The sequence below is a fragment of the Anas platyrhynchos genome, chromosome 6, assembly GCF_047663525.1.
Source record: "Anas platyrhynchos isolate ZD024472 breed Pekin duck chromosome 6, IASCAAS_PekinDuck_T2T, whole genome shotgun sequence".
In the NCBI taxonomy this organism is placed as follows: Eukaryota; Metazoa; Chordata; class Aves; order Anseriformes; family Anatidae; genus Anas; species Anas platyrhynchos.
In genome coordinates, this window is record NC_092592.1 from 26,815,988 (window position 1) to 26,838,833 (window position 22,846).

At 68.6% G+C, this 22,846-nt stretch overlaps 3 protein-coding genes across 4 annotated transcripts; 2 read left to right on the top strand and 1 right to left on the bottom strand.

Annotated features, from left to right (window-relative positions):
- The first annotated feature begins 685 nt into the window (after positions 1-685).
- On the top strand, positions 686-10,877 carry CRTAC1 (cartilage acidic protein 1). The gene is made up of 15 exons (XM_038181277.2): positions 686-785; positions 3,884-4,080; positions 5,382-5,578; positions 6,440-6,570; positions 7,194-7,350; positions 7,816-7,950; positions 8,131-8,276; positions 8,410-8,546; positions 9,098-9,180; positions 9,272-9,372; positions 9,456-9,624; positions 9,788-9,933; positions 10,045-10,087; positions 10,240-10,383; positions 10,619-10,877. Exons 1-15 carry the CDS (start codon positions 735-737, stop codon positions 10,729-10,731), a joined length of 1,950 nt encoding a protein of 649 aa, XP_038037205.1. The 5' UTR covers positions 686-734; the 3' UTR covers positions 10,732-10,877.
- Positions 10,878-11,737: 860 nt separating this feature from the next.
- GOLGA7B (golgin A7 family member B) lies at positions 11,738-17,539 on the bottom strand. 2 transcript variants are annotated; one of them, XM_072039700.1, is made up of 5 exons: positions 17,360-17,539; positions 13,648-13,773; positions 13,112-13,264; positions 12,876-12,977; positions 11,738-12,738 (listed from the first exon to the last, which is right to left on the bottom strand). In XM_072039700.1, exons 1-5 carry the CDS (start codon positions 17,414-17,416, stop codon positions 12,634-12,636), a joined length of 543 nt encoding a protein of 180 aa, XP_071895801.1. In that variant the 5' UTR covers positions 17,417-17,539; the 3' UTR covers positions 11,738-12,633. The 2 variants fall into 2 exon arrangements, with proteins under 2 accessions (XP_071895801.1, XP_038037209.1); XM_038181281.2 differs by lacking the exon at positions 17,360-17,539 and adding an exon at positions 14,454-14,692.
- Positions 17,540-18,927: 1,388 nt separating this feature from the next.
- Positions 18,928-22,572, top strand: SFRP5 (secreted frizzled related protein 5). The gene is made up of 3 exons (XM_038181279.2): positions 18,928-20,203; positions 20,753-20,830; positions 21,182-22,572. Exons 1-3 carry the CDS (start codon positions 19,669-19,671, stop codon positions 21,520-21,522), a joined length of 954 nt encoding a protein of 317 aa, XP_038037207.2. The 5' UTR covers positions 18,928-19,668; the 3' UTR covers positions 21,523-22,572.
- Positions 22,573-22,846: the final 274 nt, after the last annotated feature.

The following is a 22,846-nucleotide window of genomic DNA, read 5'->3' on the forward strand; positions in this document are numbered from 1 at the left end:
TGCTGGTGAGGTTTTGGCAAGTCCATGGCTTGTATGGTGGAGATGGGGCCCCTACCACATGCTGCCCGACAGGGCACAGCTGCTCCAGGCCCCCCAGGGCGGGTGGCAGCAGTGGAATGGCACCCACGGGCCATGCAGGTGAGGGCATGGGGAGGAATGCTGAGTGCTCAGGTGCAGCTTCGGGGGCTTCCCTGTCACCTCCCTGCCTACAGTCACACTGCCCTTGTCCCCAAGGCAGAGGGGACAGGGCAGATCTATCCCTTGTCCCTCACTGTGCCCTGGGTGGAAATCCCCGTGGGGGCTGCCTGCAGGGGGGGGGGCTCCGCTCCTGAGCACCTGGACCTGTGTCCCTGGGGGTCTTGGGGTCAGCAGGGTGGGGTGGGATGGGATGGGATGGGATGGGATGGGATGGGATGGGATGGGATGGGATGGGTCGGGTCGAGCCACCGCCCCGTGAAGGTTACGAGCCACACTCCCGGCGCATCCCCCAGCGGGTCCCCCCGTAATATTTCGGCTCCGTATCGAGCGGCGCTGCCCGGCCGTGCTTCCACTGCAATTTCGGGCAGTAAATCAGCGCGGCGCAGCCCCACCTCCCCGCTCTCCATTGGCAGCGGCGCCCCTCGCCCCGCTCATTGGCGAGCCCCGGCCCTACATAAAGCCCGCTCGGGCGGCCCGAGCCGTCGGGAGCCGGGCGCCGAGGAGCCGGAGGCGGGCGGCGAGGAGGGCGCTGCGGGATGCGCTCCCCCCGCCGCCGCCGCGGGGGCACCGGGCAGCCCCCCGCGCCCGTGAGTAGGGGGCGCGCCCCCGCGTCCCGACCCCGGTTCCCTCCCCCGGTAACTTTGTCGGGGACTTGGGGTGGCGAGGGAAGTTGGGAGCCGGTGTGGGGAGGGGGCGCCGGTGGGCTTGGGGGGGTGCGAGAGGGGGCGTGGGGTGCGCGGTGGGCTTGGGGGCGCTGGGGACGTGGCGGTGGCGAGGGGCAGAGGGGAGAAAGGGGGAGCCCCTCTCGCGGGGGTATTCCCACCGGGTGGGGGGCGTGGGGAGAGGGGTCTCGGTGTGTCTGGCTGTGCGGGAAGGGGCTGGTGGTGCTGCCCCAGCCAAGCCCCCCAAGGACCCGGTGTCCCCTCGGGCTGAGCTCCGAGGCTGAGGTGACTGCTCGTCTCCACACTGCATTAGCTGCTGCTGGCTGAGCCCCAGCGTGCCGGGTCCGGCGCTGAGGAGTCCTGCATGGGAGGGGACAGGGATGGGGACAGGCAGGAGCTGGGGGCTTCGGGCCACTCAGAAGCCCCCCTGGTGGGATGCGAGCCTGGGCCGGGGTCTGCAAGGGGGACATGGAAGGGAGCAGCACCGAGCCTGGCCCGGGGCACACGGCTTCAGCTGGAGTGTTGGCACTGCAGGGTCTGGGCTGCTTGGGGTCGAGGTGTCATGGGAGGGGTGCTGCTGGCATCCCCGGGGTACCACGGCCCCTTGGGGAGAGGGGCAGCGAGTCTGCAGGACACCTCCCAGCCCTCCTCTGCCCTGGGAGGCACAGCGGTGGCGGGAGGGGCAGAGCCATGTCCCTGGGACACGGGGCACTGTCGTGGTACCGTGTTGTCACCTCTTTGGGGTGTGACGGGGCCCTTGCTGCGCGGTGTCACGCGGTGTTAGAGCAGTGCTAGTGGTGGCTGTGGCCCGGGATGGGATGCTGCTGCAGTGGTGGGGCGTGACGCCACTGGGACGTGCGGCACGGCAGGCGGCGATGCCACGGTGGGACACAGGATGGGGTGGCCGTGCGGGCAGCCAGCTCCTGTCCCCCTGTGCTGAGGGTCACGGGGACGTGCATGGGGAGCCCTGCGGGTATCATCACCCAGCTGTGGTGAGGGGTTTGTGGGGTGCGACCCCCTGCCTGGTCCCACACACCCTGCTGCTATCCCAGCCCCAGCCCATCCTCCTGGAGGTGGCCATGCATGGGGATGGAAGGGCCCTGAGCCATGTCCCTGCCATGGAGCAGCTGTGGGGCCAGCGCCCTGTCCCCGTGTGGGCACCCATGGCGCTTCCTGCCATGCCCCCATCCTCCGCAGCTCGGCTCGGTGCCACCAGGCTCCGCAACACAGAGCAAGGTGCCCTGGGGTGACCGCAGCTCCTGGGGTCACCTTGCCTTCAGAAACCACGCCGTGAGCCAGGGTTAGGACATGACAGGACTGAGCCCTGTGCCAGCTGCATGAGCAGGGCCTGGCATCCTCAAAGCCCTGGTGGAGGCTCCTGCCATGCTGGGAGGCACGGGGCCTCTCCCATCCGCCAGAGGAGCTTGGATCTTCCTCCCTCTTTCCCAAAATGGCCTGGCTCCGGGCCGGGCAGCCCCCACCGTGGCACCCAGCACCGGATCCGTGGGGAAGGGCCCTTTGTCCCCAATCAGGAGCATTGTTTCCTCCTGGAAAAGCTCCATCCAACTTGGAGGGAAGCTGTCTGCAGCTGGATGGGGCGGGGGGGGCACACGGGGAGCGGGCCAAGCTGCGGAGAGGGGGAGCTGGAGGAGAGGCAGAGCCCTGCCTGGGGACAGCCACCCACCCGTCCCTGCAGGCTAGGGACAGAGAGAGGGATTTGGGGTCACGGGGCAGCCCTGCACCCGTGCGTGGGTAGCTTGTCCTAGTGAGCCTGGGTGGGCTGGGGGGAAAAAACTCCCTTTCCCTTGCCGCTGGACACCCTGCTGCTCCTGGGGAAGTGGGGACAGCAGCCAAATGGCACCACAGAGCCGTGTCCCCTGCTGGGCCACCCAGCTGTCCCTCCAGACCCTCCTGCTCCCAGCCAGCTCACGGGACCGTACCCATTGCCGGGGATGTGCAGCTCGCTGCCACTGGGGTTTTGTCCCCCGGAGGGGACTGCCTGCCCCATGGGTGGCTGTCCCCAGTGCCACCTCGCTTGTCACCTGCACTACAGCCAGGTCAGAGCCAGCTCCAGAAGCTCCGCAGCCCTGCCAGCAGTGCTGGCAGCCACAGCTCTGCGCAGCCCGGGTTAATCGAGCCTCTCCTCCCGGCACCTCCTGCCCGTGGCCACATCCCTGCGCACACACACACCTTCCCTGCCAGCCGGGGGGAGCTGGCCCTGCAGGATCCCCAGGAGGAACGGCACCAGCCTGGGCGAGGGGAGCCTGAGGGGAGGCCTCATGGTGGCTGCAGCTCCTCAGGAGGGGAGCGGAGGGGCAGGCGCTGAGCTCTGCTCTCTGGGGACAGCGACAGGACCCGAGGGGACGGCATGGAGCTGGGACAGGGGAGGGTCAGGCTGGGGGTTAGGGAAAGGGTCTGCACCCAGGGGGTGGTTGGGGACTGGGACGGGATGCCCAGGGATGAGGGCGCAGCACCGAGCCTGACAGAGGTCAAGAAATGTTTGGATAATTCAGATGTACAGTCTGATTTTTGGTGGTCCCAACTTGGGACCTTCTGTGGGTCAGGATGGGGAAACTGAGGCACACCAGAGTCACCCCTCTGTGTTCCTGTGGCCTTCCCAGCTCCGGAGGTTTGGCCGGGCAGGGCACCACCTCCCCAGCCAGGTGACTGCCAGCTCCCCCTGCCGAGCCCAGCACCAGATCCACATCTCCTCCTGCCAGGATCCTGGGTGCCCGCAGCCCCTTGGGGCAGGGCGAGCCGTGGCTGAGCCCAGCTTTGTCAGCACCGGGTCCCTCCCATGGGATGTGCTCAACCCCGCTCCCAGCCCCACACTGCTGGCCCGAGGAGCCCGGAGGGTGAGCAGCAGCCAGGCAGGGCAGTGCACATGGGGGGCTTGGGGCTGGAGAAATGAGGGGCTGTGGGATGGGGGGCGAGGAGGGGAAAGAGAGCAGCTCCCGTGCGAGGGCAGAGGGGGGCTGAGGCTCCACGGAGCGGGGAGCCCACAGGCTGCAGGTCTCCCCCAGGTGCCCAGGATGCTGGCGCTGTGCCTGCTGTCCCTGGCCTGGCTCAGCGAGGGCTCGCAGCGCAGCGAGCCCATGTTCACCGCCGTCACCCACCGCCTCCTGCCACCCGACTACGACAGCAACCCCACGCAGCTCAACTACGGCGTGGCCGTCACCGACCTGGATGCTGACGGTGACTTCGAGATCGTGGTGGCGGGGTGAGTAGGGGTACCCACACGTGGCACCTTGGGGACAGCGGGATGTGGTGGCCCCGCAGGGACAGGAGCTCCTCGCAGCACCATGTCCCAGTGCTGGCAGCATCCCTGCTGATCCTCTTACTTGCTCAAACTCTGTTTTCTCCAAAAAAATCGCACGTGGTGCCCAGCTGAGCACTCTGACTGTGGAAGGCTTACAGCTCTGCTAATCCCCATCCCCTGCCGAGCCCCTCCAGCCGGCAGGAGGTGTGAGGTGCCCTGGTGTCCCTGCTGGCGGGGCGTCTGCATGGGGTCTAACAGGTGCCTTGAGCCCCGCTCTGGGGCCAGGTACCCTCTGCAGGGTGCTGGAAGCTTCCCAGTGGCCGGGTCCCACCCCGCAGCGCACAGCCAGCGTGTCCCCGAGCCGGCTCGGCTCCGCTGACAGGACTCAGCGCTCTCTGGAGATTCGCTTAATTGGCTGGAGGTTTTTTATAGCCCTTTAGTGGTGTGATGGCTCGGAAGGGCTGGCAGGAACCGGGGAGGCAGGAGCCGTGTGCTGCGCTGCCCCAGCATCAGAGCGGGGCTGGACGCGGAGCAGCTGCTGCCAGCGGGTCCCAGCCGTGGGGACAGCAACACGGGCTGGGTGTGCATGTGTGCAGCACGCTCCTCCACGAGGGAGGCTTGCACATGCACGTGCCCTCACCTGGAGGGGGAAATCCCTCACCCGTGAGCCCTGCCTGGCTGTCCCTCGCTGGCACAGGACAGCCACATGGCCATGAGCTGCTGGGTTGGCTCAGGAGCCTGCTGCCCCTGCGAGGGGGGCTCATCCCTGCAGGGGCTGGGGGTGTCTGCCCAAGGGAGCACCAAGCCTGGGCAGCTGGGGCTCCCCGGGGGTGCACAGGCCACTGCTGGCAGCCAGCGGTGGTTTTGTAAGCAGCAGTGCCCGTTGTGTAACTTGTTTACTGGTGTGCAGGGCGGGAGCAGGGGGGAGCCTGCGGGGCGCAGCGTGCCGAGAGGATTTGCCCTGCGTGCTGCCTGCCCTGCCCTGCCAAAGGCTGCAGGCAGGGACCTGTGCCCCATCCTGCTGGGCAGACACGGGATGCCCGATATGTGCTGGAGGGGGCCCAGGCTGAGCCCTCCCTGTGGGCAGGCAGACCCACATCTGGGTGCTGAGGGCAGCCTGGGTCCCTCGGCCACCACAAACCACGCAGCTCCTTGCCCTGCCCATCGTGGGGAGTGCGCAGTGCCAGGGGACACGGGGACAGGACAGGGGCTTTCCTCCCGTCCCCTACCCCTGGGGACCCATCTCCTGCTTGCACCCACAGGTACAACGGCCCGAACCTGGTGCTCAAGTACGACAAGGCGCGGGGCCGGCTGGTGAACGTGGCGGAGGACGAGCGCAGCTCCCCTTACTACGCGCTGCGGGACCGGCAGGGCAACGCCATCGGCGTGACCGCCTGTGACATCGACGGGGACGGCCGCGAGGAGGTTTACTTCCTCAACACCAACAACGCCTTCTCCGGTGAGCCCCGGCAGGGGGGAGGCTCCCGGCACGGCTGCCCGCGACCTTCGGCGCGTGAGGGATGTGTGCGGGCTGGAGTTAATTTCTCAGTTGAGTGGCTCCATTGATTGATGGCAGCGCGGGCGGGACGCGGAGCCCGGCCAGCTGCTGAGTCAGCGCTTCCCACTGCCCACCGCCCTCCCCGCGGCACCCCGAGAGGGACAGCAGTGTCCCCTCGCCGCTGGGGATGAGTGCTCTGGATGTTGTGCTGCCAGTCCCGGTGTGCCTGGCAGCAGCCGTGCCCTCTGGACAAAGCCAGGGGCTGATCCTGCCCTGCTGGTGCTGTCCCAGCTCCTGGGGGTGCCCCTCTTTGGGAGGAGACTTTTGTGCCCCGAGCTGGCACCAGGCATCCCCAGAGCTCCCCGTGTCTCTGCTCCAACCCATCTCTGCCCTGTCCCCATCCCACGGCAGCAGATGCATGTCCCTGATTCCCCCAGTTACTCAGGCTGCTGGCACACCTGTCCCTAAACCCGGCGCTGCCACGGCACTGTGCCGGGCAGCACAGCTCGCTGCCTGCGCCTGGCACCACAGCCATTTCTGCCTTCCCAGGGATGATCTACGGGGCTGTGCCCTGCTGGGACACATTTTACCTTAATGAGTTGTTTCTTCTCTCCGTCTCCTGGTGGCACTTCAGAGCCACGGGAGCTCTCCCAGTGCCGTGAGCAGGGGGCTGGGATGCTCGCCTCGCCATGGGGTGCCCCGCACCGATCCTGCTCTCGGGGAGCAAACTGGGATCTGGCACCACCAGCTCACGTCCCAGGGGCTGCACGCAGGGCTCGGGGGGGGGATGTCTGCGCAGCCCCCTGACCCGTGCTCCCCCAGGCATGGCCACCTACACGGACAAGCTCTTCAAGCTCCGCAACGGGCGCTGGGAGGACCTGCTGAGCGACAAGGTGAACCGGGACGTGGCCAGCCGCTTCGCCGGCCGCTCCGTCGCCTGCGTGGACCGGACGGTGAGCAGGCAGGGCAGGGTGGCCAGGGGGTGTCCCCATGTCCCCGCTGCCCAACCAGCCCCCGGGACCTCTCGCCTCGCGTGGGCACCGTCCCCATCCCACCCTTGCCAGGGCTGAGGGTGTCCCCCCCTCCCAGCAGCCGGTGGCTGTCAGGGCTGCGGGCGCCTGTCCGCGCGGTTGCCGCTAGCTGATAAACGCGCCTGTCGAGGTGATTTATGTTCCTGTCACCTGCTCTTTCTTCTTCCTCCTCCCCCAGCAGTTTGTTTCCAAACGATTATCGCTAAATCAGGGCCCAGCTGCTGCTGCACGGGACAAGGAGGGCGGTGGGGACGGGAGGGAGGGGGCACCCGCACCACTGGGGAGCTGGTGGGACAGGGTGCCCTAAACTGGAGAGTGACAAGGTGGCCGTCCCCAGTCCCATGTGCTTTTAGCCACGGTCTCGCCCAGCCCTCACCAGGCACTGCTGCCCGTATGCCACGCACCCAGGACCTCTGAGAGCTCCCAGCCCCACAGCAGGGAGGATTAAGCCCGACCCCATCCCCGTGGGCCCAGGTTTTGGCCGGGAGGAGCAGGGCGAAGGCGCAGGGCACGGGCGGGCGCTGAGGCGGTGCCGCCGGCCGCAGGGCTCGGGCAGGTACTCCATCTACATCGCCAACTACGCCAGCGGCAACGTGGGCCCCCACGCCCTCATCGAGATGGACGTGGCCGCCAGCGACCCTGCCCGTGGCGTCGTGGTGCTCGTGGATGTGGCCGCCCAGGCGGGCGTCAGCAGGTACACAGGTACGGAGGGGACGGGGCACGGCCCCGTGCCATGACCTGTGCCACGCATCTGCCTGCCTGCCCCGTCTATCGGCAGCCCCACAGCCCATGGGAAGGACCCGTGGGACCCTCCCGTGCCTGCTGTCACCCTGCTGACCCCCCCCGTGGCATCCGCAGGGCTTGGGGATGCTGGCAGAGGTGTGTGCCAGCCTGCGCCCCGTGCCACCACTGGGACCGCCGCCGTGCCCCGTCTCTGTGGCGGTAAATTGTCACTAATTAGGAGTGTTGTCACCATGGCGATGGCAGTGATTAGGTTGGAAGTGACACAAATGGCTGCCAGCCCCAATTAGCTCCTGATGAGAGGGACTGAAGGAGGGAGACGGGCAAGGAGGGGGTGCAGGGGGTCCCAGGAGCACCGGGACTGGTACAGGGGCACGCACCCCCCTGGGGCAGGGCGGCCCCCTCACCCCTGGCTGCTGTCCCCAGGGGGCCGTGGGGTGGCCGTGGGCCCCATCCTGAGCGACAGTGCCTCCGACATATTCTGCGGTAACGAGAACAGCCCCAATTTCCTCTTCCACAACCGGGGGGACGGGACGTACCGGGACGTGGCAGCTGCCGTGGGTGAGTAGGGGGACAGCAGGGACAACCCCGGGTGGAGGGGACACGGGGACCGACAGCCCCGCTGACTGCAGGGGATGGCTGATGGCTGAGATTGGGGACCACAGGGCCACGTCCCCAGGGGTGTCCCGGGGAGACAGCAGCAGGGAGGGTCCCGTCTCCCCGTCCCCTTGCTGCTCGCAGGGCTGGATGACCCCTACCAGCACGGACGCGGCGTGGCGCTGGCCGACTTCAACCGCGACGGCCGCGTGGACATCGTCTACGGCAACTGGAACGGGCCGCACCGCCTCTACCTGCAGGCGGGGGCCCCCGGCCGCGTCCGATTTCGGGTGAGGGCTGGGGCTGCCGAGCCCTCGCTGCTGGGGACACCCCAGCTTCACCGCGCTGTGGCTCCGAGCCCCGCTTGCCAGCGGCCTCCTGCTCGCCGTGCGCATTGGCAGCCCCTGCCCATCCCTTGCGCAGGACATCGCCACCCCCAAGTTCTCCATGCCGTCCCCCGTGCGCACCGTCATCGCCGCCGACTTCGACAACGACCAGGAGCTGGAGGTTTTCTTCAACAACATCGCCTACCGTGGCTCCTCTGCCAACCGCCTCTTCCGGTAGGGCCGGGGGAACGAGCAGCCCGCGCCTTGCCGCTCCCCGCCGCTGGCACACAGGGGACCCCCGCTCAGGCTGTGCTCGTGGAAGGAGCCATGCCTGAGCCCTTCCCTGTGTCATTACCAGCTGCGGCGGCCGTGCCTGCAGCAGCCCCTGGGGTCCCCGTGCCGCTGATCAGCAGCCGCCTGGAAGCTTGCTCGTGGCTCCCACTAATTGTGGGGATCGATTCCTCGCCGCTGCCTGGCGGCTCCCCCTCGCCTCACCACTGTCTGCCCGCCCACTCTGGGTGGGGGGGGGGGGGGGTTGTGGGGAGCTGGAAGCCCCTGGAGGGGTTCTCCAGTTCCCAAGGGTTGTGGCAGTGGTGGGGGATGTGAGGTGCGTGGCCAGTCCCTCAACCACCCTGCACAGCCACCAGCAGCGCCCCTGCCATCCCCATGCCCTCCAGGTGCCACCGGGGCTGTCACCTCCAGGGGGGAGCAGGCACTTGTCCCCCAGCAGCTTCCAGGCATGGGGATGTGGGGGCTGGCACTAACTCCCCCTCTGTGCCCGGCAGGCTCACCCGCAGAGAGCACTCAGACCCCATCGTGGAGGAGCTGAACCCCGGGGATGCGCTGGAGCCCGAGGGACGGGGCACGGGTGGGTCCCCAGCTCAGGGGTGGCTCGTGCTGGGGTGTGCCTGCCATAACGTGCCCTCATAACACAGCACATCCTGATCCTGTCCTCACAGGGGGTGCAGTGACAGATTTTGACGGCGATGGGATGCTGGACCTGATCCTGTCCCACGGCGAGTCCATGGCGCAGCCCATCTCCATCTTCAAGGGCACCCAGGTGAGTCGAGCAGGGGCTCCTCGCACCGTCCCCCTTCCCTGCCCCCTCTCCCGGCTCACCCCCTGCCCATCCAACCCTCGCAGGGCACTGCCAACAACTGGCTGCGTGTCATCCCCCGCACCCGCTTCGGGGCCTTCGCGCGGGGGGCCAAGGTGGTGCTGTTCACGCGGCGCAGCGGCGCCCACCTGCGCATCATCGATGGCGGCTCGGGGTACCTGTGCGAGATGGAGCCCGTGGCACACTTCGGGCTGGGTGAGCTGGAGAGGTGTGAGGGGGACAAAACCCCGCCAGCACCCCCAGGCAGCGGCCAGCTCTGCGGCCCCAGCACCCAGGGACCAGCTGTGGGAGCGAGGGGAGGATTTTCCTCTCCATCCCCATCCCGGAGGCGCCCCGCTAACAGGCTGCCCGCCTGCAGGGCGCGACGAGGCCAGCAGCCTGGAGGTGACCTGGCCCGATGGCCGTGTCCTGGTGCGAGCCGTGGCCAGCAGTGAGACCAACTCCGTGCTGGAGGTCCCCTACCCCCCGGACACAGAGGAGCCGCTGGTGCCCACCCCGCTGGAGGTGAGGGCTGGCTGTGGGGCGCAGGGGGGGTTTTGAGGGGCAGGAATGAGGGGCTGGGCTCTCCCGGTTCCTGCCCCATCCCGGCCGTGTCTGCTTCTCCCCCAAACGCAGTGTGGGCAGGGATTCTCCCAGCACGAGAACGGACGCTGTGTAGGTGAGTGGCTGCTGGGGACGTGGGCAAGTGGCACAAAGGATGGAGCAGCAGCGGGGGTCAGGGAGCCACAGGGCTTGTGCGTGGCTCCAGCCAGGCACAGGAGGAGCCAGGGGGCTACCAGCAGCAGCTCTCAGTCCACATCCTGTCTGCAGACACCAACGAGTGCACGGAGTTCCCCTTCGTGTGCCCCCGGGACAAGCCCGTGTGCGTCAACACCTACGGCGGGTACCGCTGCCGCAGCAACAAGCGCTGCAGCCGGGGCTTCGAGCCCAACGAGGACGGCACGGCTTGTGTGGGTGAGTGACGGTGGGCACCAGCCTCCCCCAGCCCTGCAGCGGTGCCCCCAGACGGTGCTGCACCCCAGGGCCTGGCCACCTCCTGCACCCCGCTGGGCACCTGCCCCATCACCCACACCCCAGCTCCGTAGCTGCTCGCCTCCATGCCCGCTGGTCCCACGCCTCCCCCCCAGCCACCACTGACTCCCCTTCTCTCTCTCTTTCTCTCTTGCTCCTTCTTTCATTCTCTGTACAGCTCAAGTGGCCTTTTTTGGGGGATACCCCTCTGCCGGGAGCTGGCCCTGGCCCCCCCAAGGCGCCCTCCTCCCTCTAGGCTTCGGACTCTGCCTTTGCCTCTATGCACTTTAGCCCCTGCCCGTAACTCGCCAGAGCAGCCTTGGCGGAAGGACCGGCCGCCCTCTGCCTGTCTCTTCCTCTCTCTCTTTCTCTCTCTCCATGTCGAAACCACCCTGCAAGCGCCGGCTGCGCCGTGCCGGGGCGGCCGCCTCGGGAAGGGCAGGGGAAGGCGGCACCTTCCCCGGGACAGCAGCCAGGGAAAGCAGCCCCAGCGCTCCCCTCGCCTCGCCGCCGCCTCCCCGGCGCTCGCTTGCTCCGTCGACTTGATACCGTACCATGTGCCTGCTGGTTTGGCCTGCGACGTGTTTGCTTCTCCTGTCCCCGCTGCAGCGGGGGGATCCCCCTCCCCGGCACCGCCAGAGGAGGGTTCCCCCAGCCCGGCAGGGGAGGGACCCCCCCGGTTTGTTTTTTAACGTATTGACCCCACTGTTTGGAGTCGGACCCTGCTCAGTCTTCCAGCCCCAGTCCCAGAGAATCCCCCCCAATAAACTGTACCCTGTCTATTAACTGGGCTCTGGGAGCACCCCCTGGCCTTGGGGGGAGGCTGGCAGGAGATGCCTGGAGGGTCCCCCTGGAGGGTCCCTGCTCCTCGGGGCTGTGCTGCTTCCCCTTGCTTCTCCCCCACCTTGCCCATGGGTGCTGCTCCCCAGGCTTGCAGGACTGCAGCCAGCTCTGCACCACCACCCCCAGGGCCCCTGCATGCTGCTGCTGCTGCTGTGGCTTCTCCCGGGCTGTGGGTGGATGCTGCCAGCCCCCCCTAACCTGCTTCTGCCCCCCCAGCCTCCCTGGGCATGGTCCTGTGCAGGCTGTGCCTGCTGCCACCCGAGCAACCCCTTTCCTGTGGGGATGTGTCCTGCTGGGGCTGTGCTGCTCCATCGCTCCCTTTCCTTTTCCCCCTTGCTCACCCTCCTTCTGGGGCCGCCCCCACAGCCTGCTCGGTGCTCCCCGTTGTGCCAGGGGGTGCCCAGCCCCAGCACAGCCCCCGGCATCGCTCCGGCACAGGAGGAGGCAGGGCAGGTGGTGGGGATGAAGCGTGAGGTTTATTGAAGGGCTCCATGCAGGGTGCCCCAGCGGGAACAGCGGGGCTGGGGGCCCCACGCGCACAATGACCGAGCTGAGGGGGGGTCCTGGGGGGCAGAGCCCTTCCCCTGCGGCCCTGGGAGAGCCATGCAGGCTTACTTCCACCCTGCACCCACGCAGGGGCTTGTCCCATTCCCAAAAATCCCCACCTGGCCCTTCCTTGCAGCTGGGGGTCCCCACAGGCTGAGAATTGGGGGGCAGGGGGAGGCTCTGCAAGGTGCAGGGAGCAGGGCACCCCCGATGCAGGGGGGTGAGGGGCGCATGCAGGACGTGTGGGGGCAGAGGAGGGCTCAGCAGCAGGAGCAGGGAGCTCGCTGGGGACGGCACGGGGTCGGGCAGGCAGCGGGGTGCTGCCGGAGCAGCAATGGGCAGCGTGTGGGGTGCGCACAGCACCGACACGCAGACGAAGTGGCACTGGGGCGACGGGCCCGTGGCACCAAGAGCAGGGCACCCCGGGGGCACGGGGCGAAGCCCCCCATCCGGGGCACTGCAGGCACTGGGGCGCTGCCCGCTGGGGCTGCTCGGGGCGGGGGCAGCGGCGCAGAGCACCCCGGGGTGGGGGCTGCGGGAGCCCTTTGGCACTGGTTTGGCTCAGTGGGAAGCACCTGGGACACCCCAGCAGCAGCCCCTGCCCGCAGCGGGTCTGAGCAGGGGCAGAGCCGCTGTGGGGGGCATGTCGCAGAGGGGGGGAGTGGGCAGCCCCCGGGCCCCCCCCGCCCGCCCACCCACCCACCCGCTCTGGGCTCAGAAGCGGGTGCTCTGGTAGTGCAGCCTGCGGATTTCGGAGAGGCCGCTGTCCCGGCAGTACGAGTCCCTGCAGGGACTCTCTGCCAGTCACCGGCCCCCCGCGCCGCCCCCCCCGCCGCCACTGCTGCTGCTGGAGCTGCCGCTGCTGGAGCTGCCGCTGCTGCACCGGTCCTCGTAGATGGAGATCTCGATCTGGGCACCGCTAAGGACCAGCCGGGGACACGGCAGCCACAGACCCACCGCCCGACTGCCCACTGTGCCCCCCTCCCTCACCCTCGTGCCCCCCCAGCGATGCCCTCCCCACCCCACCGCCCTGCCGCAGAGGATACGACCCTCATGCCACGCTCCAGCGGGTCGGTGAGCAGCAGCCCCCGCGGCGCGTAGATCTTCTCGTTCTGCTCCTGGATGTACTTGGAGATCTTCTTCAGGACCTGCTGGTGCACAGGGGCATGCTCAGGGCTGCCAGCAAGGACACGGACACCCCACCCCGGCAGCCCCTGGGTGCCCACACTTGGCCTCCAGCCCCCCCCTCCAGCTCCCTGCGCCCTCCCCTGGGCATTGGCACCTTCTCGTAGTGCGTCTCCATGCAGAGGAAGATGAAATAGGCAGTGGCGCAGGCCAGGCACCCCTCCAGGTACGAGCTGCCCCCGATCTTCTCCGCTTCAGCGTAGAAGCTGTTAAGAGTTTTCACGGTCTCCTCGAAGAGCTGGCGCTCGATCTAGGGCAGAAGCTGCGGTGAAGACAAACCTGGCCAGCAGCTGCCCCCTGCGCTGTCCCTCCCGCTCCCTGGGGTGCCTCGGGGACCACTTAAACCTCTCCTCCCTGCTCAGCTGCTGTCTCAGCTCCCTGGCCCCTGCATGCCAAGACCTGCTGAGCCTCCACCAGAGCCTCTTGGTGCCTGCAAACCCCAGGCAGGGGGGCAGTGACAGCTCACACCCTGCCCCAGGCACTGCCCAGCAATCCAGCTGCATCAGCTGGCTCAGGGCCTTGCAGCACCCCATGCCTTCAGACCCCTCTCCCACCCCCCAAGCACCACAGGACACCGAAAATAGGGCACCCCCCCCCCCCCCACACACACACACACGCCGCTGGGTTCCCTACCCGGCTCTCCAGCTCGGGGGGGAACTTTGTCTGGAACTGGCACGTGGTCCCGTCGCTGTAGTCCCGCTGCACAAAGACCTTGGTGGCCAGGGACGCGCTGCGCCGCAGCTCCTGCAGGCTGTGCACCTTGGGGGGGGGCAGGGGGTGAGCCAGGGGGGGCTGCAGCTGGGGAGAGGGTCCCCAGGCAGCAGTGCCATATCCCCAGGGAGCCCCTGGTGTGGGCCATGCGCTTGTCCCCGTGTGCACCGGCTGCTGCGTGCGTGGTGTGTGTCCCCTGGGGTGTCACAGGCGGCATGGGGACAGCCCTCGGTCCCCAGCAGCTTCCCAGCAGGAGGAGGGCAACGAGCTGAGCAGGGGGGCGCAAAAGCAGGTCTGCAGTGGCCGTGCAGTGGGGGAACGGTGGCACAAAAGGGATCAGCAGGGCCCGGCCAGCCCTGGCACCCCACGCGGGATGAGAACCCACAGCAGCCCCCCAGCTGTGGGTCACAGCGGGATGGAGAGGAGGACGGCGGTGCCAAGGGCATGTCGTGCCCCCCGTGCAGCGTGCCATCGCCTCCTGCCACCTGCCCCACACCACACCCCAGCCCCGCACAGACCCCTCCGGCAAGGGCACCCCGCGCCGACCCCAACCCCGCACCCAGCCGTGCGCGCAGACCCCAGCTCCCAGCCCCAGGTGGGTCCCATCCTGTCACCCCCCGCACCCCGCCGACCCCAGCCGGGCAGTGGGGCAGAGCGGGGTTCGGTTCTGTCCCCTCCCCGGGGCCGGTCCCCGCCGCAGCCCCGCACCGGGCGGTTCCCGCACCCACCTCCGTGGCCATGGCGCGCCGTGCGCCCCGGGCCGTGCCGAGCCGTGCCGCGCCGCACCGGGCCGGGAGATGGAGAAGCGGAGCTGTCCGCGGGGCCGGGCCGAGCCGAGCCGAGCCGAGCCGAGCCGGGCGGGCGGCACCGGCGCTGTCCGCGGTGCTGCCGAGCCGAGCGGCGGAGGCGGAGGCGGGCCCGGCACGGCCCCGTGTGCGCAGCCGCCCGGGCCGGCCCCGAGGCCGTGGGGATGGGCGCCCGCAGCCGTCAGCGGGGAACCCCCGGAGGAGCCGCACCGCCCCGGGGGGGGCGCAGGGGGACGGGGAAACGGCTGCCGGGGGGGTGCCGCCGGGGGTGCTTGGGGGTGGCCGCCCTGGGGAGGGCGCACGGGGCGCTTGGGTGGCTGCCTTGGGGAGGGTGCGGGGGGCGTTTGGGGGGTGGGTGCCCCGGGGAGGGTGCTGGGGGTGCTTATGGGGCTGGCTGCTGTGGGGAGGGTGCTGGGGGGGCCGGCAGTGGGGCTGGCAGCCCGCCCCACCGGGGCACGTTGCTGGGTGCTGCTCAAGCAGAATTTGCGGCTGCAGAGAGAGCTGCGGTCACGGCGCAGGCAGACATCAAAGGGGAGCGCTAACGAATTCCCTGTTATCTCTGCCCAGTGACAGCTCAATTAGAGCCAGGGGAAGGCAAACGGGCAGAAAACAGGCGCTGTCCCCAGAGGAGGAGGAGGAGGGGGTGGCGCAGCAGGGAAGGGGGTGAGGGCTGGTGGCCAGGGGCTTAAGGGCCTGTGTGGGGCAGAAGGGCGGCCAGGGTGTCCCACAGCGCCTGGGGACATCGGGCAGGGTGCAGGGTGACACAGCCCTGGCAATGTGCACACAGCTGGGGACGGGCACACAGCTGGGGTTGGCACATAAATAGAAAAGTGCACAGACACAGCTGGGATGCGCACACAGCTGGGGACGCACATGGACACAGCTGGGGACGCTCATGGACACAGCTGGGGATGCGCACAGGCACAGGCGTGCACCCACCCTCATGCATGCACCCACCCGTGCACCCACGGGCCCAGGCTGGCACACCCCAGGGTGTCCCCGGATGCCCCCAGAGCCAGGCCCCGCTCGCCAGCCCCTTCCCGTGCCACACCACGTCACCGCCTGGCAGCGGCCGTGCCAGTTTCCATGGCAATGTCTCCCCTGCCAGGAGATGAGGTTCGCTCTCCCACGCGGTGGCGAGGGGCCGACAGCAGCCGGGGGGGGCCCAGCTGTCCCTGCCGCCCCCGGATGCATCCCCCGGGCTCTGCCCACCTGATGCACCCCGCGGTGCTGCCGTCCCAAGGGAGCTGCCGTGCGGCCTCACCACCCAGCACCGAGCCTTGCCCAGCATCAGGGACCTGCCCCATGGCACTGCCCAGCCCCACGCAGCCCCCTAGAGCCCCCCAGGCCTGCCAGACCCCCCCGCCTGATGCCCCACCGTGGGCTGTGCAGCTGTAAGCAGACGGCCCTTCTCCCCCCACACTGCCAGGGGGTTATTTTTAGGCTGCCTGGCAGCAGAGGCGGGCACGGCTGCTGCAGGAGCTGCCTTTATTCCTGATATTCCCTGCTCCAGAGCCCTCTGCCCCACAGGACAGGGGTGCAGGAGCAGGGGGTGCCACCACTACGTCCCCTGGTGCACGGAGCTGCCCCCCGGCCACAACCCCGACCTTCCCGTCACTCCTGGCACGGTGGATGTGGACCTTCAGAGGGGACCCCCCCGCAGCCCCATCCTGCACCGAGCCCCTGCCCATCTGGGGGTGCAGAGCCCCCTCCTCAGCCCGCAGCCACCCAGCGGGGCTGTCTGCAGCTCCTGGCTCCACTTCAAAGGGATCCGGGGCAGTGCCAGCCCTGGCAGCTGCTTCGCACGGCGCTGGGGGGGCTTGGATGAACAGCAAGAGGGGGCTGTGAGCTCACCGCCCCGCCGAGGACAACGGTGACATTTGGGAGGCGAGGAGGCTAGCTGATAACCTTTCCCGGAGGCACCAGGTGTGTGGGTGTGTGTCAGCACGGGGGGGGACGTCCCCCACACCCCGAGCCGCCAGCAAACAGCTCCAGGCACCCCAGCGTGGCCCTCGGTGCAGGAGGTGCTGCTCCAGAGGGACGCTGCCCCAAACTGCCCGCAGTCTGAGCACCCCGAGGGAGGGGACACCGCTGTCCCCAGGGCTGGGTGTGTGGCCAGGGGAGCGCAGCACCAGGTCCCACGCACTGCTGGCTCTGCAAGCAAGCGGGCAGGGAGGGATGCGGTTTGGGCAGGAGGTGCCCAAAATCACGGCCCAGCTTCTGCAAAGCTTCCTGCTGGGAAGCCAGGCCAGGCAAGGGCTGGCTCCCACACCTCCCCTGCCCTCTGCACAACAGGGTGGGGGGAGCAGCGCTGCCTGGAGGTCCCCAGAAACAAGGCGAGGGAAGGGGCTCGCCCCCCGGCCTCGTGCCCAGGGGTCCCCACGCGGTCCCTGCCCCATCCCTGCCCCGCACGGGGCCGGGGGTCGGGCGGGCGGTGCAGAGCGGCACACACACGGCTCTGTGTGCTCGCAGGATTTACGAGCCGGGGCAGGAGCCGCCGAGGGGTTGGGAGGGCGCCAGGGCGGCCGCGGCCCCGCAGCTGTGCCCGGAGCGCTGCCAGCCGCATTCCTGGGGCCGCGAGACAAGCGCCAGTGTGTGTGGGCGCAGGGCAAGTGCGTGGCCACCGCCAATCCTGGCCGCCCTGGGGGTCCCGCAGCCCCCCCAGCGGCTCGGTCCCACCGTGCCCCCCCTGCCCTCACCTCCCTCTGGCACCCCACTGCGGGGCAAGCTGGGCAGGGCTCCGTGCTGGGTGCAACCCGGCACCGCTGCCTTTATGGGGGAGCAGGGCAGGGCTGGGGGCAGCCCCCCTGCAGGGCACGTCCCCTTACCGTGTCCCCGTGGCCGGCCGTCCCTGGGGTCCCCACCGCAGAGGGGGCAGCCCCCATAGCCCCCGTCCCGGTGGCAGTGCCGGGCAGGGTGACCCAGGCGGTGGCGGGGCTGGTGGCCTGGCTGCGCCGAGTGACAGGAGCAAGTGTCAGACCTCCGGCCCTCTGCGGGGCCTGGGGACGTGGGCACGGGCACAGCCTGCGCAGACAGGGCGTGGGGAAGGGCAGCACCATCCATCCACACCCCTGTGAGCTGCCACAGCAGGAGGGCAACGATCCCATCCCATCCTATCCCATCAATCCCATCCCGTCCCGTCCCGTCCCGTCCCGTCCCATCCCATCCCATCCCATCCCATCCCATCCCATCCCATCAATCCCATCCCATCCCATCCCATCCCATCCCATCAATCCCATCCCATCCCATCCCATCCCATCCCATCCCATCCCATCCCATCCCATCCCATCCCATCCCATCAATCCCATCCCATCCCATCCCATCCCATCCCATCAATCCCATCCCATCCCATCCCATCCCATCCCATCCCATCCCATCCCATCCCATCCCATCAATCCCATCCCATCCCATCCCATCCCATCCCATCCCATCAATCCCATCCCATCCCATCCCATCCCATCCCATCCCCCTGGCACGGCCCCCCAGAGCTGGGACCCCTCCCCAGGAGCAGAGGTCCCTCTTCCCACCCCAGTCACTGTCCTTTAAGCATGTTTTCTTTTTTTTTTTTTTTACTTTCAGTCCCTATGAAGACCCTTTGAAGCCCAACCTCGCTGCCAGGAGGTGACTCAGTGGCTCTAATAAAGGCATCATGACAGACGGGGGGCCCAGGGGCTGGCAGGGAGCCCCTTGTCATCCCCCCCCTGCCATCCCCAGCCCCACCAGCCAAGGCTGCTCCTCGGGTAGGGCTCTAGGCAAGGCTCAGCACCACGCACGGGCACCGCATGCCCCCACAGCTCCATCCCGCAGGCTCCCAGCCCTGCCCCTGGAGCTCCTGCTCCCTGGCCCCTTCCCAGCGGAGCGCCCGCAGCAATCAGCTCCCCGCTGCCCTGCCCCGGGCCATCCATCACCGGTTAGCTATTTCCCATCACCGTTTATCCCCAGACAATCTCACTCCTCCTGGGACGACCCGAGGCTTCCAGCACCCTCCCCTCCTGCTACCGGGCAGCCCTGATAACGGGGCCGCTCTATCTTATCGTGCTCCCGGCGGTTACACATTAACGGTGCCATCCCCAGGGCTTGGCCCAGGAGAGCCAAACTCAGCCCCAAAGCAGGCAGCGAGCATCCCTGGGGGCTGTGGACCAAGGCACTGAGCCCAGCACAGTGAAAACAGGCAGGGAGAGAGGGCTGCGGGCACAGGCACGGCGTGTGGTGAGGCTGCCAGCACGGCCCCATAGCGGATGGCTCCTGGAGGGGTTTGGGGACCGTCCCTGCCCCCTGCCCGGGGCAAAGGGCAGCTGCTATCTCCTGCCTGCAGCGGGCTGTTTGCTCTGCCGCCCATTAGCAGAGCGCCTTATCCGGTGGGCAGGGGCTGGGGGCGGCACAGGGGCGCTGGCCAGGCTGGGGCATCGATCGTGGGAAGGGGAAGGGGCGCCCCAGATAACCCCTGCAGAAAAATGGGTTTGTAATGGGGTCCTCAGCCCGGCTCCCCCTGCTCAGCCCATCTCCAAGGGGATGGGGGAATGTGGCCCCATCCCGTCCCGCTGGGCTCCGGCTCTTCCTATGCCCCAGGCACCGGGAATGTCCCCCCCCAGCTCCCCCGTCCTGTCTCAATGGGGAGCAATGGGTTGGGGTGACAGAGCTGAGATCTGAGGAAGGGGACAGAGCAGGAGCAGAGGCTGCAGGTGGCACCCTGCATGTGGGTGCTCCAGCACCATGGGGTCCCCGGGCTGTCCTGCACCCCCAGCCCCTGCACCCCGCACCCCTACTCCAGGGGGTCTCCCCAGGGGAGGGGGACAGGGCAGGAACCAGGATCCCCCACCCCGTGCCAGGACAAGACAGGCTGGGGACGTGCTGGAGAGGGAGGCACGAAGCACCCTGGTGCTGAGCCACCCTGCGGGGGCACCCCGAGCAGCGCCGTGCGCCCACCCCGTGGTGCAAGGAAGGGCTGGCAGCGGGGAGGGAGGGAGAGCGGCCTGGCGTGGGGCCGGGGGGCCATGCCCGGGGGGGGCCAGCAGCAGGAGCAGATTGGCTGCCGGCGAGGCCTGCGGGCTCCTTTGAAAGGGCGGCGTGGGAGGCGCCTGGGGAGCAGGCAGCAGGCAGCCGGCTCGGTCCCGCTCGGCACGGCACGGCTGCGGCGATGCCACGGGCGAGCGTCCCCACGAGGATCACGGGCACGGCGCTGCGGGCACTGCTGGCGCTGCTGGCGCTGCTGGCACCGAGTGGCGGGCAGCACTACGACTACTACGGCTGGCAGCCCGAGAGCGTGCCCCGAGGGCGCTTCTACGGCCGGGAGCCACAGTGCGTGGACATCCCGGCCGACATGCAGCTCTGCTACGACGTGGGCTACAAGCGCATGCGGCTGCCCAACCTGCTGGAGCACGAGTCCATGGCCGAGGCCAAGCAGCAGGCCAGCAGCTGGGTGCCCCTGCTCGCCAAGCAGTGCCACACCGACACCCAGCTCTTCCTCTGCTCCCTCTTCGCCCCCGTCTGCCTCGACCGGCCCGTCTACCCCTGCCGCTCGCTCTGCGAGGTGGTGCGCGACTCCTGCGCCCCCGTCATGGAGTCCTACGGCTTCCCCTGGCCCGAGATGCTGCACTGCGCCAAGTTCCCCTCTGACCACGACCTCTGCATCGCCGTCCAGTTCGGGAACAGCCAGGCCACCCCGCCGCCAGGTAAGGGGGCAGGGCACGGCGACAGGGGATGGGGACACCACGTGGGGTGCCACCGCGGAGCCCCCATCCCTGCTCCTCCTCTAGGAGCACAGCCCCCAGGGGGGCAGCAGCCCGGGCTCAGCACCCCTCGCTGCCTGCACAGAGCTGCCCCAGGGCAGCAGGGAGCGGTGCTGGGGGTGACCACGGGAGCTGTGTCCCCTCACCACGTCCCATGGCAGCAGCACAAAGCGCCCAGCCCCGAGCGCTGCACCTGTGCTGCCCCCTCGCACACACAGGATGCTGGTGGCTGTCCCCTCGGGCAGGGAAGGGACGTCACCCAAAGGCAGACAGGGTTGGGAGCAGGCACCGAGGATTGTGGCACCCTCCGCCCCGCTGCCACCCTCGCTGCTGCGCCCCAGAGCATCGGCAGGGTCACCCCGCTCCCTGTCCCTCGTGGGAAGGGGGTGCTGGGACTGGGTGCCCCCAATCACCTTGGCACAGCTCCCGGGGCTCCCCCAGCGTGTCCCCACTGAGCTGCCCCCGGTGACCGCAGCTGGTGTCACCCCGCAGTGTCCAGGATCTGCACGCAGTGCGAGATGGAGCACAAGGCGGACGGCATGATGCAGCAGATGTGCTCCAGCGACTTCGGTGAGTGCTGGGGTCCCCTGCCCCGACACCCCTTACCCTGACAGCCCCAGCCGCCCCCAGAGCAGCCCAGGTAGGGGTTTGGCCAAAAGGCACCGCTGTCCTGGGACAGCCCCATGGGGACCCTTCCCTTGGACCCCGTGTGTGATTTGGGGTGCCTCAGAGATAGGGCAAGTGTGGGGGACAGGCAGAACGGGGCATCAGGCAGTGATTTCCCCCAAGACCCTTCATCAGGACCCAGCCCCAGGGACTTGTCACACCCCATCCCGCACAGACACCTGCCCCCAACCCCAGCAGTGCCCCCAGCACCCCCCGCAGAGCCCCCAGCAGTGCCCCCCGGCTGTCCCCACGCAGTGGTGAAGATGCGCATCAAGGAGGTGACGGAGGAGAACGGGGAGCGGCGCCTGGTGGCCGCCCAGAAGAAAAAGGTGCTGAAGCTGGGCCCCCTCAAGCGCAAGGACACCAAGAAGCTGGTGCTGCACATGAGGAACGCGGGCTCCTGCCCCTGCCCCCAGCTCGACAGCCTCGGCGGCAGCTTCCTGGTGATGGGCCGCAAGGTGGGCGGCCGCCTGCTGCTCCTTGCCATCTACCCCTGGCAGAAGCACAACAAGGAGATGAAGTTCGCCGTCAAGTTCATGTTCTCCTACCCCTGCCCCCTCTACCACCCCCTGCTCTACGGGGCCGGGCAGCACTAGGGCTCTGCCCCGGGACTCCTGCACTCGCCCTGCTCCGCACCCCTGGTGGCACCCCAGGACCCCAGAGATCCCCAGCTGCATTCAAGGGAGCCTCGACCTGCACCCAGGACCCCTGCCCCCTCCTGAACGCCCACCTCTGCACCCCCAGGACCCCTGCCCTGCCTCCCTGCTTGTTCCTTGGCTGCCCCGAGACCCCAACCCCCTGCCCAGCTCCTGATGACGTGACTCTGACCCTCAGCCTCCCCCAATCCCTCCTCCAGCCCCCCAGAGCATCCCCATCCCGTGTCCCCTCCTGCAGAGCTCGTGCCCCAGCCCTGGATCACCCCCCCCTCCTTTTTCCATGGACCCCCCTGGCCAAGGCAGCTCCTTGCTGCCCTCTGTGCCCGCAGACTGCCCCCAGCTCCCACAGCCAAGTGCCTGGAGGTGCACGGCCACTGCCTGGGCTTCCCCAGCCCTCCCTCCCATATGGCTCAACAGGGGGGAGCCCACCTCCAACCCAGCCCCGCTGCACCCCACACCCCCCCATCCCAGCCTGACCCCCCCCAGTAAATTATTCTGCCTCGGAGAAGCCTGGGTCCTGCTCCCTGTGGTTCTCGGGACCCTGGGAAGCAGGGGACGGGGCAGCCAAGGGTCCTGGCTCGATCCACAGCTCCAGGAGCCGCAGAGGGCTGGGAGCTTTGGGGTGCGCACAGGGAGGCTGTGGATGCTGCATGGGGCAGCCCCATCCCCGGACACCCCAGGGCATGGGTGCCAGCAGAACCCCAGGCTGGCTGCTCGGGGGGCAGCAGGGTGCCCCCGTCCTGCCCCAGCCCTGTTTACCCACCTGCCCCACACTGGGGCACCGAACCCGGGGTGTGCTCCAGCCCTGCAGCCAGCAAGGCGCACAGGGCGCAGGGGCAGGTGGGTTCTGCTCCGGCCAAGGTGGAAAAAAACAGGGGAGAAAAACTCCACTATTGCTGGGAGGTATTTTCCGCCCGAGGCTGCCGAGCGCGCTGCCGTAGGAATGAACAGCAGCAGCTATGTGAGAGCAGAACGGGGAGGGCGCAAATAAATCCCCCCTCCCGCAGCCCGCGGTTATCTGTAGCCCTCTGTGCTTTGCGTCACCGAGCTCCTCCTGCGGGGCCTTTGGGCACACATGGACACGGCCCGCGTCCTGCCAAGGGCTGGCTGCAGGAAGATGAGTAACTTCTCCCTGTGCCCTGGCCCGAGCTCAGCCCCCTGCCCCAGCGGCCCCCCAACACCCCCCCAGCGCATTTTGGGCACGCAGAGTTCAGCTTCTCCCAAAATTTCCCAAAGGCAGGGCTTGAAAGAGGTTTTTCAGGAG